The sequence below is a fragment of the Ambystoma mexicanum genome, chromosome 2p (genome assembly GCF_040938575.1).
Source record: "Ambystoma mexicanum isolate Mex_15411 chromosome 2p, UKY_AmexF1_1, whole genome shotgun sequence".
Taxonomy (NCBI): Eukaryota; Metazoa; Chordata; class Amphibia; order Caudata; family Ambystomatidae; genus Ambystoma; species Ambystoma mexicanum.
The window spans coordinates 710,868,743-710,887,216 of NC_090923.1; the positions used below are offsets into that span (position 1 = coordinate 710,868,743).

The 18,474-nt window shown below is 42.7% G+C and overlaps 1 protein-coding gene across 2 annotated transcripts in view; it reads left to right on the top strand.

The window, feature by feature from the left end:
• LOC138566701 (calcineurin B homologous protein 2-like) overlaps nt 1–18,474 on the top strand; it is a 170,972-nt gene that overhangs the window by 41,408 nt on the left and 111,090 nt on the right. For both annotated transcript variants that reach the window (XM_069644288.1, XM_069644287.1), the window contains exon 2: nt 4,405–4,477. In XM_069644288.1, coding sequence (XP_069500389.1) covers nt 4,405–4,477 — 73 coding nt within the window. The remainder of the gene's footprint in view (nt 1–4,404; nt 4,478–18,474) is intronic.

The window sequence follows — 18,474 nt, forward strand, 5'->3', positions numbered from 1 at the left end:
GCCTGACTCTACGGACCGCCGGGGTTGTAATCCCCCGTTGTTACCGGCAAGTCAGGCGCCAGTTAATATTTACCGGTCTGGCGGCAACCTGCCAGTAATACCGGCACGGTTACCACCGGACTCGTAATAAGGCCCAATGTTGTCTTTGAAAATCAGAGGTAGTAGGGATTTGTTGTGTTATACAGGTGAGTAGCCCCAGTTGTGTCCCTCCTCTCATTCAATTTCCCAAACATTCTTATTTAGTTGGTAAGAAGATACTATTTTGATTTATACATGGCATTGCAAGTGCTAGTTGATACCAGGTGATCTGTTTTTTCTATGTTGCTGGAAAGAGACAATGCTATGAATAATGAATATGAGTGATTTGGCACCTGGGGCCAACTGGGTTATAATTCCATCAAGGTAGATGTCCTTCAGCCACGTTTGGACGACCTCCTATATAGATGGATGGCCTAGTAGGAAGAATTCTGTTTTGGCGTGGTTGAGTTTCAGGAAGGTGCTTGTCATCCAAGCTTGGATGGAGTGAGGCATTTCCCGAGTTGTGAAATGTCTTGGGTACAATTCCTTTTGAGATATAATTGAGTATCTTTGGTGTATTGGTGAAGTTAGATATTTATGGCATTGAGGAGTGAAAGAGGGGTTCCATACAAAGATTGAAGATCACTGGGGAGAATATTGATCCATTTGGGACTCTGCAGATGACTGTCCAATGGTCCAATTTAGAGGTACCCATCTGGACTGTTTGGTGACTGCATGAGAGGTAGAATGTGAACCTGTTGAGGATGGTACCTGTGACCCCGATTCTATCCGCAAGTAGTCTTGTAATTGTGAAGTGGTTGACCATGGTTGAAAAAGCAGAAAAGAAGTCAAGGAGGACCTAGGGGCAATAGTCATTTTTGTCCATGATTTGGAGAGCCTCATCTGGATGTTGGCAGTTTCCTTTCTGCACCTGGGTCTAAATCTAGATAGGTAGTTACATAGCTAGCCATGTTCGTTAATGCAATTGTTAAGTTGCTTGGTAACTTTCTTCTTAAACATTTTACCATTGAACCGAAGGCTAGTGACTAGCTGGCCAAGGTTGTTTGTGGTATTGTGAATTTTGTGAGGCGTCGGAGGACTAATCCTGTTTTAAGGTGCTCGGGAAGATGTGCTGATGTAGTGAGTGTTAGGGAGAATTCTCCAGAATGGCTAATTTCCCTTACATATTGAGTCTCTCTGCAGCTTTGCTGGACTTCTAGGATTTATTTTTCCACCTGGTAAGAGTGTGAGCCTTTTTTCCCACTCTTACATGTGTTTTTGCTGTGTGTTGTACATTCTTTTTGCTCTTGGGCTATGGAGTCTCCCCTACTCCATAGGCATCATCTTTTTACTGCGTCACACAGCACCTTTAGTGCAGTGACACAGGGTTGTCTTTTTAGACTTCACACTTTAAACTCCATTTTCTGGGACTGACTACTGTCTCCCAGAACAGGTAAAGTTGCCATTGACTTTACTAGTCTTTTTAAATTTACAGACCCAGTACAACCTATCTTCCCATAGAGTACTGGAAGGGTTAATAGTTATCCCTTTTTGTCTGATTCTCATGGAACATTATTTTGTTCCCCTCTCTCTAAGATTTGGCAGTGGTATCTACCATTTTTATCCTACCGCGAGCTATGAAAATAGCCTCGGTAAAGTTAGAGGCTATGGTGGTAGCCTCAAACTCTAACCCGCTGGACCCCATTGATTTTATTTTGGTTCCGGTCGGGTTAAATCGCCATTTATTTTTGTAAAGGTCTTTCTCAGGTTTGGTTCCTTTGTTCACCGTCCTTTGGTGGGCTTCTGCACAGAAGCCCTCCTTAGGCGCCTGAGTGTCTGGGTGGACAGCATGTGAGGGATGGGTTTTAGGCCCCCTGCATAGGGTCTCCTTGGAGACCCAAATTGCACTCTAGCTTGATTGGCTAGGTGGCTGTCCTGCCAGGACAGCTACCCTGCTGTGTGATTGACAGCCAGGCTGTGTGAATGGGGGAAAACTGCTTAAAAGCAGGTCTCTGGGACTTGGAAGGCAGAGTCGCCACTGGAACGAGAGAACCAACGAGGAGCTGAAGGAAGATGATTGCTGCAACTACTGGACATCCCGGTGAAGCCCTGCTGCAGGTCTGAATCGCCTGAAACTCCGACAACAGTGAAGAGCTGCAAGGAATCTTCTTCCCTTGAGCTTCGTGGGACCAACCAGCTCGCCAAATACCAAATGCCACCCTCCCTCTCCTGGTCGAATTTGCTGTGCATCGCTGCAGTGAACCGGATAGCCATGGCAAAAAGGAACCTGCTTGGGTTTTATGGAGCGCACCTTTTATTCGACGCTTTGCTCTGCTGCTGCCTTCTCCCCCGGGCAGTGCAGGACCCTCCAGTCTTCCTCCTTCTTGTCACCACGACATTTGCTTCAGAAAACGTGAGCCTGCAGGAACTGCCAGGAACCACCGCTTCAGCTACAGCATTCTTCTTCAATTAAGGTACTGTTCAAATCCGGTCGTTCGTATCGTCCGACCGCAGTGAAATTGTTTGAAATCTTTCGCCTCTCCAAAGGCTTGTCCTTTTCTTCTCTTTTGAATAACTTTTCCTCTGGCCAACTTTGTTTTAAACTCTTGGCAAAGACTTAACTGCGAACTACTTTGAACTGTGTGATCCCCTGCAAAGACTCTGAACCATTAACATTGGCCCAGGCATATTGACTTGAATCCTAGTTGCAGTAAGCCTTTTCTAGATTGCCCTGCCAATCACTTGTTGGTGTTGTTGATTTTGAATAACCTTGTCTTTCCTCCCGTTTTTAAATTGCTGGAGTGCCATTTTGCTCACACTTCATTTTGAGCTTAACTTGTCCAAAATTGATTGGGTGTTGTGTAGTGTATTAAGATTGTGATTTTCTGCTGCTTTATAACAGTGAACTGTTTTATAACTGATGGTGTAAATAAATGTATATTCTTTTACTCAAAAGCCTTGAATCAGTGTTTGCTTGAACCATAGTAATTACTGTCCTTTGTGTAACTTCTGATACTGCTCACTTTACTCTTGACATAAGTCTGGCTGGTCAGCCATCGCTACCACTTTACTGTCTAGTATGGGCTTGTACCCAAGATGAAATTGTGCTTACACTTGTAGTCTTAATTGTGTGTGGTGTTCCAAAAGGGTACTGCATATGATTCTGCCTAACAGCGAGACATTGATTATTTAGAAGAGGAGAACAATCTTCAATTACAATTTTGTTTATAGGTAACTGGGAACAGAAACAATGATAAATCACCTCCCATACCCCCCTTTTGTCCCTTTATTATTTGTAGACAGGAGTGTTAACATATAAGAGGCAGGTGTAGATCCTGGATGTTGTTAGGCAGCACTGCTTTGCATCTCAAATGAGCAGGGAGTTTTAGGGTAGGCATTTGGTATGTTTACATATTGGCATAAGGTTTTTTTAGAGTCAGGCAATTCATCAACAGCAACACACTATGCTTTGCAAGCCTCTGTTTGGAGGCTGATTGGTCCCTGTGTTAGTTGCAGCTGCTATTATTTCAGTACAACTTCCCAGGCTCCCTGTGCAGGAGCAGGAGTGGTTTTTGGAACATCTCAGTAAATTGTCCCAGAGCTTGCCCTGCACTCCCTCCTCCTCCTCACATTTCTCCCCCTTGAACTCCGGGCCCTCTCAGACCATGTCCTTCTGCTGCACAATGCACCTCGCTGCAGCCTGGTGGCTGGGATTTGGCAGTCTTGATCATGCCTACAGCTGTGCTGATACAATCTTGGGTAGCGGACACAAATCCAGCATACCCCACAGTGAATTTAGCACTGTTCAGTAACCTGTAGAATTACACATGGCTCCAGGGCCTCGTGGATTTCCACAGGTTACTGGGTGTTGCTGGCATTTGTTGTGGCCCAACTTGACAAGTTGGTCTCTTTTGGTGATGTAGGAGACAAACCAATGTTGAACTCTTCCATTGTAGCCCATGGTCATGGTGAGGATGTTGAAGAGGCCTTCAAAGTCAATGGTATAGAAGATGGCAGAGAGGTTGGGTGGGGCTACTGAGGTCTCCTTTGTCCAGAATGTGTTTGATAAATTGGATGGTGTCAGTCTTTGTGCTGCATCGTGGTGACCAGATAGGTAGTCTTGTAGGAGCCTCTGCTGAGTGAGCTTTTTGTGCATTTGGATGGCAACAGTCTACTCAGTCACTTTGCAGAGGAAGGGTAGATGCGTGATGGGGCAGTAGTGGGCCAGATTCAGTGGATTTCAGTATTGCAGGGAACAGCAGGGTCTTGATCCTTTGCTTCACAGCTTGCAAGATCACCCCGCTCTTATTGGCTGCCTCGATGAGGGTGTTGTGCCATAGTATACCGTACATAATTATTAATAATATACTTTTGTTTTCTACACAGTTACTCCTTCAAGCATCAAACGGTTGCATCACCGCTTCCAGGCACTGGACAAAGAAGGCAAGGGCTACCTCAGGTAATGTAGAGGGTTTTCTCTCTGGATCCAAAGCGTCTGTGGTATGAGGTTGTGAGAGGCAACAAATTCTGTCCCGGTACATTATAATCTCTTGAAATACTATAGTCATTGCCTGAGAATTCAGATACTGATGCAACAGGAGGCATTTATAGTTTGAAAGTATGGGGTAGACATTGGGCGATAGTTTGAAGTTTAGAGCATAACCTACAAAAGTCTATGGGCTTCATTACGAGGCTGCCGCCGGTATCTATTTTTTTCCGGCACCTGCGAATGGGCAATTACTGGGTCATGCTGAGTTTGGCGGACCCAGTAATTGCCCATTTGTGGGTGCTGGTAATGAGGGACTCCCCATCCCCATACGGCCCCATAGGGCTGAATGGGAATGGGACGTCGGATGCACCAGAACCATTCAGAGTGGTGCCGGTGCATCCGACGTGCTGTGCTCGCGGGTGCCGCTCTGCCTGCCAGGTCAGACCTGGTGGGCTGACAGGTGCCCGAAAGCACATGTCGTAGTATGGCGGTCCGGGAACTACGGTACTGGCATGCTTACAAGAACCGTAGTTCCCGGACCGCCATGCTTGTAAGGAGGCCCTATGTATATTATTAGCTGGTTTGCATGTTACTGTGTATTTCGGAGTGCAGTTGGATCTGATGTCATACTTTATAGTTTGGGGTGCACCCCGGACCAAAGGAGAACAGTTATAGAGTTCAGGTTTGGACTGATCAAGTAAATTGAAGCTTTAGTCCGAGGTGGGCATAAGAGTGAGGTTTCTAATGCCATGGTGAAAACTACGTGTAAGGGGATAATTTGTCAATGTGCAAACTTAGCCTGCAAGGGGTCATTTGTAGCTGCCCAACCTAGACTGGTTCCGATGTGATATGTTGTAGGTTTAGGGTGCCAGATCACATCTGAGGGGGAATAGTTTAGTCTGGTGTGTAGGCTGTGTTAGAGAAGTCCTTAAGTAAGGTCTGTAGGTCAGGTTTGCGCTGCTACAGTGTAGGTTTGGTCGGAGGTTAGAATGTATGTGATGTCTTAGACAATACATTATATTTCCAGGGTACAGGCAGAGGTGGGTAGAGTATTATGAGGAGTCGCATGCCGTGCGTTAAGGGGGATGTTTATAGTGCCTGCACTGTAGAGCTAGTTTGCATTTTCAATGTGTAGGGTAGGTTTCAGTGAGTAGGCCAAGTGGGGGAGGGGCGGTGTATTGGTGCCCAGGGAAGGCTGAGCAGTGAGGATGGTGCAGCTTGGTTCTTTATGGCACTGCAGGCAAGGGACCCGTGTCTGGGCATGCCCTGTCTCACTTAGGGAAACAAACTATGAACAAAAGATGTGATGGGTGGAAAGTTTGGAATTAATATTACCACTGGCAATTCTCTGAGATACCTCCCAGAGCCCATTTTATAGTTGTGGCAGGGTGCGAGCTGGGCGGAGTGTGAAACTAGAATGAAGAGGCAGGAAGGGCCTCCTGGCATTGTTTATTGTTTAGGGTGCTGTTGGAGCCTCCTAGGATCAAGTCCGCCGCTGGATCTCTCTCTCTCAGGTACCCAACAGTCCGAATACCTAGTTTACTTCTGTCTCTCTGGTGGCTCACAGGGGTCAAGACTCACCCTGAAAAACGTGAAAATTGTGACAAAGCCCCTACCCCCACCTATAGGTATGATGGTACCATTAGAAACTTGTGCTTTTTAAAGTTGATATTGCATGGGATATTAGAAAGTACTTCATGGGGTGGGTAAGGGTTATTGACAATAGAGAATGGAAGATGCCAAAGAGCCTTGGCATTAGCTGTCTTAAGACTTCTGCGAACCCCTCTGACAGAACGCAGGAAGTGAAGATATGCTGCTAGAGAATAACCCGAGGATTCCACATAGCCATACCAGAATGTGTTTTTCGGCGTTATGAGTCTGAGAATCCCCAACTGAGAGAATGGTTCCAGTCCTGAGGAAGGTGGCACGGCTACCTAGCACCGCTGAAACCAGTCGACTTTGAAGGGGAGGGAACCAGTTACTTTTTACCCCTGACAAATATATGATTAATACTAAGGTGGTTTTTCCATAGGTATCAATTCGATACGTAAGGCCCACCTTGGATATTTGTAGAAAAGTGTTTGCTTTTGTTTTAAAGTGATGGTACTGAGTTGGGTCATCATAAAGGTTTTGGACTCACATTAGATACTCATTTTTAAAATGTTCACACATTGAAAGTAACCAGTATGGTGCTGAGTGTTTGAATAAGATGTTAAGAATAGGGTGATTCTCTCTTAGTGTCCCCTTTCCTAGATAGGTGTCACATCACCACTAGATAGGGAGAGTGACATCACAAGAGGGTCAGTAGAGATCTTCTTGAGAGGCAGAGGTAGTGACTCCAGCAAAGCACTTTGTAAAGCACAATAGGGATCCTTTCCACTTTGTGTTAATGCTTTAGATAGGGTGTTTGAAAGGACCTATAACCCTGTTGGCCCCTTTGTTGTCTTAAGGGTAATTCACCCCATGCAACGCTTTGTATGCATGCATACATATCCCATGCATTCCCAACTCATAATTAGTTGATATTTTAGAATTGGAGCTTCTTGGCTTTGTTCTATATATTTAGCTTTCACCATGCTTATACCGATGCCCCTGACCTTTTAGAACATAGACAACACACACATTGAGTCAAAACAATTTGACAGGTTAACACACTTGTAAGAATGACCTCATTTCATATTTCCAATTAACTACTACCTCTAAAATATACACTATAACCCACTCCTAAACAGGCAGCAATGTCAGGAAAATAATACACTATCCAAGCAGTGAAAAACACATTGCTCTCTTTTCGGATAAACAGGGAAACATTCCACATTCGCAGTACTCCAAGACATAATGGGTGGGGAGGGATGGAATGAAAAAAGACATTAGAATGAAAGACACATATTAATGACAAAATCTCGTTATGGGTAATAATGAAAAACATCACATTGGTAATATTTTATATTTTTTGTTAGAACAGGTTAATGTTTTCAGTTAATTTAATTGAAGATCTACCTCGATTAAAATGAAATAAGTAATAACAAAAAAAGAACATTATTTATACAGGGTTCTTTTACTGTTGCATTTGTAGATTTGTAAGTTTGAAGTCTTCCACCCTTTTTCCTTTAATAAAATGTGGCATTCTTGAGGTTTCCTCCTGTATTGCAGAATGTTCTCTTTTGTTGGAGGATTGGAAGAAGTGAAAGTTATTTAAATAGTAAACTATTGTATTTGTCATTGACATTTCTAATGTCAGCCACCACACATCGACATGAACGGGTCGACGTCTAGAATTGTACACTGATTAAGGAGGACGGTTGGTTAGTCTGATTGATCAGTTTATGATTGGGAGCAAAAAGACAAGCGTTATTTTGGGACTGAGGTGGGGGCACAGAGTGGAATGGGAAAGGTGGTACAATTCTGGAGTTGGGGTAGCAGAGGAAATCTGGGTGGGGGAAAGACAGGGGGCAATGAGTGGGAGATGGTGGAGAAATACCGGGGTCGGGGAGAAGAGAAATAAGGTGTAATCGAAGGAGGATGGAAAGAAAAGTACCATGGGGGAGAGTGGAGACAGGGAGCCTGAGGAATGAGAGTAAAAGAAAGGAAGAAAGAAACAATAGAAGCACGGAAGAACGGGTGAAGGAAATGCAAAGAATGAAAAGAGAAGGATGGTAAAGGAAGATAAACACAAAAAGAGAGGATTGATACAAATGCAAGTAAACAAAAGAAAAGAAAGCTACAAATATATCTGCCAGGCTTTTAATATTTAACTCTGCAGACACACATTATATCCTGATAACAACCAGGAGGAGATCAGTCATCAGGTTTCCATTAAAAATAAAACATGTCGGGGGGGGGGCGTGACCAAGCGGCTAACCCAGTGGCTGCATCTCCTTGAGGCTCCAAAAAGCGTGCTCTCTGAAACACTTGGGGCCTAACATCCAGCATCCCAGCCCCATTCCGTGACTTCATAACTGATGCGGGGGCCAGGGCCATCACAGAGGTGGATCCGGGAGAAGCGTGTCGATCTGACTGCCTCGCTGGGGTTGAGGGCTGTGATGTGTGGCCCAGAGTCACCGAGACTGGAGGCGATGGTGGTCGACCCAGACAGCAGCAGGAGACCAGGGTTTGCCCCAGGAGCTACAGGCACTGTGGGACTGGTGGGGGGACCCTTGAATCAGTGAGCGTCATCCCAGCACAGTACAGTTATAGCCGTGTCTCGCTGTCCCCTATGAGAGGACACTCAGCCGGGGAGTCAATCACCCCCGGGCCCCCATGCATGCCGAGGCCTAAGGCTGGCCTCTGGATCACCATTCACTGGGAGCTGAAGCTCGGGTCGCACCCATCACTGGACTTGTTTGCCTCGACCTGCTTGGTGGCCTACGAGGATTCTCTGGTGCTGGTTCCCAGCCGCACAGGTATTAGAAGCCTGCTGAGCGCCCTGGACCTCAGTGAAAACCGCCACAAAATAGGTCATCCCAAACTGCCTCTTTTGGGACAGACCCTGTGATAATGGCATAATAGGAAGAGATGATTCCTCTGGGCTCAATGCAGATAAAGAACGAAACCAGCTGCCACCAACATGAGCTGTGCTACCCAGTCCTACAACACTCTTATATTCCCGCGTGAAGGTGAGGCATTAAGGATCTGCCTTCTGCCAGTCTTCTCACGGGTGAAGTGGGCCCGCCCTTTCTCCTTTCTGTTTGCCCCAGTGAGGGCTCTGTCGACCCAGTGGGATGCTGGTGACCGAGCCCAGAACTAAGGCAGCCTATACCAACCTGTTTCCCGGGGCTCTGGCCCAGCGGCCCCAACCTCTCAGGTCACCTTGGCATGCCCCGCTCTGCCTCCACCCACTCCCACCAGAAGCTTCCTCTCTGGGTCATGGCTAAATGGGACAAACAGAATAACCCGCCAACAGCATCACCATGATGAATGCCACCTCGGACAAGGGAAAGAAGAAACGCAGAACCGCGGCACAGGTTCACACACCAGGAACCCAAACCCCCAGCCGGAGGCTCATGGCACCAAGAAGACCTTCAAAGTCTCTTGCTAGACAGCAAAAATTAGATCAACTCCAGTATGCGGAGCTGAGCCAGAAGTACACAGCTTTGGACAATCTGTTTCTTGGTACGGATCATCGGATCACTGAGCTCACAGAGTTAAGTAAGAGGGTGGGAGACCTGGAATCTACACCCGAACAACTTCAGGGGAAAAACAGCCGACCTTGAAAATAGGACTTGGAAAAACAACATCCACATCAGGGGCATCCCAACTCACATTCTGGACTCTGAGCTACATTTGACCCTGGGCATCTTCAGATCGATTCTCTCCCTCCCGGATGACGAAACAGATAGTCCTGGACTGCCCCACTGGGTGTACTCTGCCTTTCAGAAATCCAAAAACCTGACCCCCGACGTCCTCACCAAGGCACATTACGTTAGTGTCAAATAGGAGATCCTGAGGCTATCATGATCTAAAAGGGAATTGTGCAATAAAGGCGTCAAGATCCAGTTATTCCAGGACTTTGCCCCCTCAACACTCGCAAAGCACCTTACATTTATGTCGGTGACCTCCTGGCTCAAAGATGGGAATACTAAATACTGCTGGTGCTTTCCATGCTCCCCTCTTTTCAGCCATGGCCCTGTCTGTCCCGAGTGAGGCAGTATTTCTAAGGGACACCAACCACCCTCGGTCCCCGGATCTGCCTGAGAGGGGAGCAAATGCTCGCACCCAACCCAAACACCGCACAGAGCCCGAGAATCATGGGCGGGGCCCAGGGGTCCCAAGACTAATCCTCTGTCGCGAGACAGCAGCACGAGCCCCAGGCCCTGGATACCCACCCACCATGACTTTTCACCACCTGCTCCCACCCAGAAACACACCGGCCCTTATCAACTGCTAATACACCTCTAATGTCTCTCTGTTTCTTATCGTTTGCTTAAAGTGTTCTGTATCATTACAGTTATCACAATCCAAAGTGTGCCTTAACAAATGCCCCCTCACATTTTTCACTTTTCATCCCTGTTAGTGTAGTTCCCCTTTGACCAGATATGTACCCATTATCCTCCTTGGGCTTTGTAGTAAAGGTTACTTTGCAAGTTATCTCCAGTTGTTTAACCTTCCACCTGTGTACCACCCAAAAATCCCTACACCTTAGGTCCATTTCAACAGGCATGGTTCTTGCCCACAGCATCTACATGCACCCCAATTTCTGTTCTAGCTAACCCAGCTGACCCTGCATCCCCCTCCACTCCATTCACCACAACTTAATGGCAAGGGCCTGAACTCTCCCAGGAAAAGAAAAAAGGATCCTTCGGCTGCTACATCAGTTAGCAAGCGGCATAGTTTTTACTCAAGAAACACATCTGCTATGAGAAAACATGCCGTGTCTCAGGCATCCCTTTTTCCCCCCAACAATTCTTCGCATCCCATAGCTACAAAAAGACGGGGGGGCGCAATCATCTCCAAAGAGCTTCCCTTTGCCAAACCCTCAATCCAAATGGACCCATCCTCTTCCTCATAGGCAGTTTGCGAGGGCATCAGGTCACTCTCACCTCCATCTATGCCTCAAATGAAGCACAATAGTACTTCTTCCAAGCGCTCCGTTCACTCCTCTCTGAGTTTGCCAAGGGCCAGCAAAATCTTTACCACCGACCCAGTCAGACACTCGTAATGCCTTGGCCCTTCTTGATCTATTCCGTAAAGTGAATGCTCTGGATTCCTGGCGAGTCTTTCACCCCGGGGAGTCCGACTATTCCTTCTTCTGTCACGTCCACAGGGTCTATTCTCACCTCGATATACTCCTCATGTCTCCATCATTAGTCCCCTTTCTTGTGAAGGTTGTCATCGGGATCTGCCCTCTGACAGACCACTCGCCAGTGACAGCAGACTTCCTGGTTCACCGGCTATCGCCTACTCCAAGGCTTCCCTGGCAATTGAAGGACGCCCTTTTTTATGATCCCTCCATTCGGGCAGATGTGGGTCCCCTCATAGATAGATATTTTTAGTCCAGCACTACTCCGGGCATGTCTTGGAACACCTTATGGGATGCTTTTAAGCTGTTCTCTGAGACAAACTCAACCCCCGTTCCTTGGCCTTCATCAGAGCCATGGAAACTGCCAGGCGGCATCTGGAGGATACGGCCAGGGGCATAGAAAGGATTAACAAGACAACCAACTCCTTGAAAGCCCTCATGAACCTGCGTATTGCGCAGGCTAAGCTGGAATCTCACCTAGCTGACCTCACCACACATGCACTCTCTGCAACCAAGCAGAAATATTACTTCCAAGGCAATAAGACCAATAGATTTCTGTGTCATTTGAGAAAAAAACAATAAGCACTCTGAACTAAACTTTGTGATCAGGGTTTGGTATCCCTTTTATCCAAACCATACCCCCATTATAAGCCCTCTACATCATATAAAGGAAAACAGCCACTCATTTGTCAAAGAAAAAGTGTATATATGATATATACTGAGCCAAATCCCGGAATTACTGGACAGAACCTATTCATGACATCTGAAGCAGTATATGAAGTATAGCAAAGAATCACTGTTCATTACCTTTAGATCCTTTCTCAGTATCTTTAGATTTTAACAGAGATTAGATGTTTCCCTTAGATGTTCTTCAACTATTGCCGTTGTCCAGGAAATAGATTGTTATGGATGCATGTGGTGCCTGTCTTTATGTTGTTGCTTATATACAAAACACTCAGAGCGGTCCTCAACGTCTCTGGAATACAAAGGTTTGTTTCCACATTGTACATCTGCCACCCTATTCCTTGTGCCCATTGCTTCATGTTCCTGATCGTCTAGAGAGGATTGGAGGTTTTCTGGTTACAGATATTCTGTGGTTTTGTAGTCTTTTTTCATTCATATTTCTCTGGTTCTAATAAATAATATGTGAGGTTCCATTTGTTTAGTGCTGGACAGACCCAAAATGTTTTCCCTTGTCCATTGTCGATTTGGATAAGTGAACTGTTTGGAATATCTTTCGTCCTTCATGAAGAAACGTTTCTTTGGGGACATGCAATTACATTTTGTCATGTATGTTTGTGTGTAAGGCCCTGGATTATCTGGCTTTTCTGGATTCCTCAATCTGTTTTTATGTGCATTTTGAATCTACAGTGGTGGATCGAAGGTCATATGTGGCAATTTTGGAAGCCATTTTTCCACAAATGTCACTAGGCCTGCGTCCTCAAGTTCCCCAGCCGCCTGAAAAAGGTGGATGTTGTCTCACCTGCTACAGGCTTCTAAATCTGCTGAGGGCATTGTCTGCTCAACCCCGTTTTATTATTATTGTTCAGGACCCTCAATTATGTTTTTTGTCGACTAAATGTGATTATCTATGTCAATTAATCCTCCAGATTGCGCTTTCAAATCATCTTTTAAGGTTTGATGGCCAGTGTGTGTCATGATTGTGCAGCTATCCATGGAGGTCACCTTAGTTTGTAGGGTTTCCATCTGTTTCAGTAATTTCATCCAGATTGATTGTTCAGAGACCCATGTTGGTCCTCTACACTCCCTGGAGATGCAGAATCTCTTGTGCTTGATAAGGGGTTGGAATTCATTGTAGAAGCAGGTATTAAAGGTCATAAAATGAAAAGGACATAGATGAATGTTGCTTTTCATGTTGCATATCCACTGATCTGGCAAAAATATTACGAAGAACTGCTTTCCGTCTTTCTATTCTCTTTTCCTTGATCACCTTCAAGGGGAATTCACAAACCAACCAATATAAAAAGCGACAACATTGCTGATCAGTGTGATATTGTTCGTCTGAAAAGTGTATCTAAATAAGGAAAGGAAAACACCTTTTCAAATGACGTGAGGTCAAATAAAATGTGAAGAAGGAACAAATCTGTTATTTATTAATAATGCTGTAACAGGTGAAAGAATAATAAATAATATTAGGCACCATAAGATGGCCGCTGATCCAGGAATTCAATTTCTTTGTTCATGAACTTCTTGGAACGGCTTTTGCTGAAGACATAATAAAATCCTCAAATTCGTTCATGGAACAGTAAGCGCTCCTAATATTCTCTGGCACACTGCACTGTGCGCTCCCTCTCCTATACGGTCACCACCGTGAACACGTCTCATCTTGAGCGATACCTAAACACTGCCCCTCCACCCCTTAGAAGCGTCGCTGCTAGGGCCCCTCTGTTCTCTTTTACAGATGTGTCCAGAGGACGCCGATTACATATTTGGATCCAGCCAGGTTTCTGTGATGCTACACATGTTGCAATCCAGGCTTTAAATATATCAAACATGTGGGTTTACACTCCCCAGCGCTAACCACATTTATAATCAATTGGTTCAATAATATCCAATAACTGATTTATTAATAATATGCTTACAACTTCAAATGTTTTGCATATCAATCATATAAAATCATATAAAATCCAATATCCATCATACTGAAAATACATATACATTTTAAAACACATAGATTCCATTTGATAGTTCAGTTAAAATATCTAACGTAATCACATAAAAGTTCATCATATAAAATATCAAATTCATATCATGTCCATCAAGTAATCTTTGCCATATATTTACAATGTTACAATTGTACATATTATTATTATATTTCATAAGATAAGTGTTACATAAACATGTCAAGCTCTCACATTCACATAATATGTGGTAGGCAGTTTCTAGGATGTTTATCCCACATAGTCTACAATATCTGAGTTCTTTGGAATACCAATCTTTGCTCCAAGTATAGTGAATACATCACATATGTTAAATTTAAACTTCTAATACCACCTTTTGGTATTAGCATCAGGATATGCATTTTGATATGAAGGTTTCCTTTCCCTTATTGTTAAATAATCAACAAAGACTCTACTATTTGCTTTAGTTGCCAAATTGACAACTCTTTGATCATAATCTAGTTCATATATCTTTGTTTTCAACTTTCTTTTTACTTGGGCAATATTCAGAAGTAGCCAACTGAACATATATTTCTCTATCCATTTGATATAGTCTGCATTCCATCTATATAACGTTAAAAACTCAGCCTTATTCTCTCCGCATTTAAATTGTTCCATTAACTTTACTGCAAATGTGTCATTATTGAGTCTAGTCAGTTTGACATATAGCATAATACTCATTAGTTGCATGTGACTATAGACACTTTTCATATTGCATTCTATCAATATGTACTCATAAGGCACATTTTTAGGCATTCTCAATAAAATCTTTAAAATCTTTGCTTCCAATTTCTCAATTTCATTTTTAAAATAGCATCCCCATATTTCCGCACCATACACTAAACATGCTACAATTTTTGCTGAGTACAGTTTCAACACAGTACATATATAAATATTCCCTTGGGCTCCAATGAATTTTCTTAACGCCATAGTGGCATTCATACACTTCCTCTTGGTTTCAATCCAATGCTTTATCCATTTAAGTTTATTGTCAATAATGATTCCTAAATATTTGTATGCATTAACGACTTCAATCTGTCTATTATCTATTAACCATATTGGATTTGTATTTGTCTTCATCATCTTATGCTTTAAACGTCATGATTTTTGTTTTATCAATGTTAATGATTAAATCATTGGCTTTAGCAAACCTTTCAAGTTCATTCAGTTTTGCTTGGAGTCCTTTCGGAGTGTAGTCTAATAAAAGAAGATCGTCCGCATATCCAAGCCATCTCAGTTTATCTACTCCCAACTTAATATCATTTATCTGGGTTCCACCTTCTTCCCTTAGAAAATCTGCAAAATATAAATTAAACAGTGTTGCAGCTAAAGTGCATCCTTGTTTGACACTGCGTATTGTAGGTATATCTTCTGACAGTTTTCCTTCTAGATCTAGGCACACTCTGACAGAGGTGCCTTGATATAAAAGTTGTATCATATACAGCAAATCATGTGGAATTCCCAATTTTTTCAGTTTATCCCATAATTTCCTGCGTGAAACCGTGTCAAACGTAGCAGAAAAATCTATATAGGCAACATATATAGGCAGGTTACGAATCCTCCAAGTATATTCCACTGTACTAACTAAGATAGTTAAAGTATGAGCTGTAGATGACTTTGCTCCGAATCCAGACTGATTGTCAGGAAGTATTGCACAGCTGGATATCCATAGATTAAGCTCCGTTAGCAATATTTTGTCAAACATTGCAAAAATTCTATAGTTTCCTGGCTCTTTGTGTGGACCTTTTTTACAAATAGGCAGTATAATACTCTTTTTCCATGAATCAGGAACTTTGCCAAATTTACCGATCCACTTAAACAGAATATACAGCACCTTAGCCCAACGTTAACTGATTTAAAGCCTGGCACATCTAGGATGCACAGGAACAAGAAACACGCTTCAAGCCCAGAGAAGCCTCACAAATCCAAAAATTGACAATATCTAGCCTATGCGACATGCACCTGTTAATCTATGTCAAATAAACATTTGTTGCACTCAAAGTAAGTTTGAAAACGAAAAAACACCAGTTCTAAATTGTACATTAGATATTATTTAATATATTTTTCTCCTGAAAACATCGCACCATGTGTTTCATCCTTTTAAACAATGCCCTTCATTAGGGCTTGAGACATCACAAAGTAGTTATAAATATGAAAAATAAAAATAATAACATAAATCAAAATATTTATATACAGAGCAGTAGCAGGCCATTGATGTGTCACACCATAGGGAAGCAAATAACAAATACAAAATAATACATGTAAAGTGAAAAAACACATTCGCACCATTAATCTCCTAATATTCAATCTATTGTATTCCACATATAAGTTATAATCATTTGAGCATGCCCATACTTGTGTATGCTGACACACTTTAAATCTTTTGACCTTAAACCAGTCCAGTGTACACCACCAATGCTCAGTGTGTCTTATATTAAGTAATGATCTGCCCTAATCCATTCCAAGCAACTAATGTGACCCAACAATAGTCTGTGTTTGATGAAATTTGAATTTAGTATTAAATAATAATTACTGTTAAAACGTCTTTACTAGAAAAATTCCTATTGTTTCTTAAGATGTTTTTTCTTTTTCTTAAATCGCCTTGTAGTTACAACTTCTAGCAATGTTATAAAGTAAGAAACATCTTACACTTTTTTGTCACTAACCTGAATTAATAAAATATACTCATTGATTCTTACCTACCGCTTTTCAATAATAATCACGGTTGTGAATATTTCATTATCCTTCACATTTTATCCCACTTCTTGAAAAGTAATCAAAAACATGCAAAACTCCATGTGAAGAGTAATTGTTGAAAAATAAGGACTCATAAAAAAGTGAAGTGCATGTCATTTATAAAAAGTCACAATACATAAGGATCTACAACACAAGACTGGTGGAACATTTTATAATAAGTATAGACTATTGTTTAGGGGGATTATTCCAACCAGTTTGTAACACCTTCTGGTCTCTAATTTCTGTAGCATAGTTGGATTGGATTAGGCCAGACCATTAGTTAATATAAGACACACTGAGTATTGGTGGTGGACACTGGACTGGTTTAAGGTCAAAATAATTAATAGGTGTCAGCATACTCAATTAAAGGCATGCTCAAATTATTATAATGTATGTGTGGAATACAATAGAGAGAATATTAGGAGATTAATGATGAGAATGTGTTTTTTCTCTTTCCATGTATTATTTGTTTAAGCTTCCCTACGGTGTGATACATCGCTGGCCTGATACTGGTCTGTATATAAATATTTCAATTTATGTTATTATTTTTCTTTTTCATATTTATAACTATTTTGTGATGTCTAATGCCCTGATGAAGACCATTGTTTAAAAGGTCGAAACACGTGTTGGCGATGTTTTCAGGATAAATAGCTATTAAAGAATATCCAATGTACAATTTAGAACTGGTGTTTTTCGTTTCCAAACTTATTTTGAGTGTAACAAATGTTTATGTAACATAGATTAACAGGTGCATGGCACATAGGCTAGATATTGTCAATGCAGGCTTAAATAAAAATGCAGCGGGTGAGACTCCAGGATTAAGCAGCCACCTTGGCCACGCCCCCTGAGGTGTAGGAATATTTGGAAGCACACTATGCTAGTGACAAAGGACCTGGGTACGAAGGGAAAGCATGCATATTAATGCCTACCGCATTCACATGACCATTTTATGGTATTCCCACCTCAGTCTTTCCTTCAAACCACCCTCTGGGAGTCTGAGCCCACACAACGGGCAAGGTTGCATGATGGTGGCTAATATACCAGCAGCACTTACGTAACGGCAGCAATCTTTTCTGGAATGAAATGTCAGCCCAGTACAGAATTCCTTAAAAACAGCAAACTTGTCATATATTCGGCATACGGCTTTATAACAATATCAGTACACATGGTGATGTGACGTGACATGTGAGGAAATGAAGACTCGGAATGTGGGAGTAGTTTGCATTTTAGTGTAAAAGGTTAGACTACCAAGTGGTTGAATGTGCTTGTGTGTGAAATAGGTTGAGAAGAAGTGTGTAGTTTGTTTTAACATCATATACAATAACTGCCTTCTCTTGCCGTCTTTTCTTCCCTTCCCATCCGTTCAATTTCCTCCTGCGCTCTCCTTTCTATGTTCCTTTCCAAATCTAACTTCTTTCATGTGTTTCCTTCTTTTCTCATACCCTTTTTACTGCCTTTCAATTGTATTCTTCTTTCCCTGTTCTTTTTGTATCTTCCATTCTAGCCTTTGCTTCCGCTCTTTTCATTTGCCATGCCGATTATCTTCCTTCCTTTCCCTCTTTTCCATATCCTCCCATCTACCCATTACTCTTTCCCTTTGTTAATTTATTTCGTCTCCCATTGTTTTGATCCCTTGGCCTTTTTTTTTCTCGTCTTCCTGTCTTCTCTCACTTTTCTTTTCTTTCCTCCATTTAAAATCTTAACTTATTGTCTCTGTTTTCTTCTTCTTTTTGGATTCTTCCATTTTTAATTGTTACCTTCCTTCTTTTCCCTCCTTTCATTTCTTTGCTTTCTCTCACCTATCCTCTTGC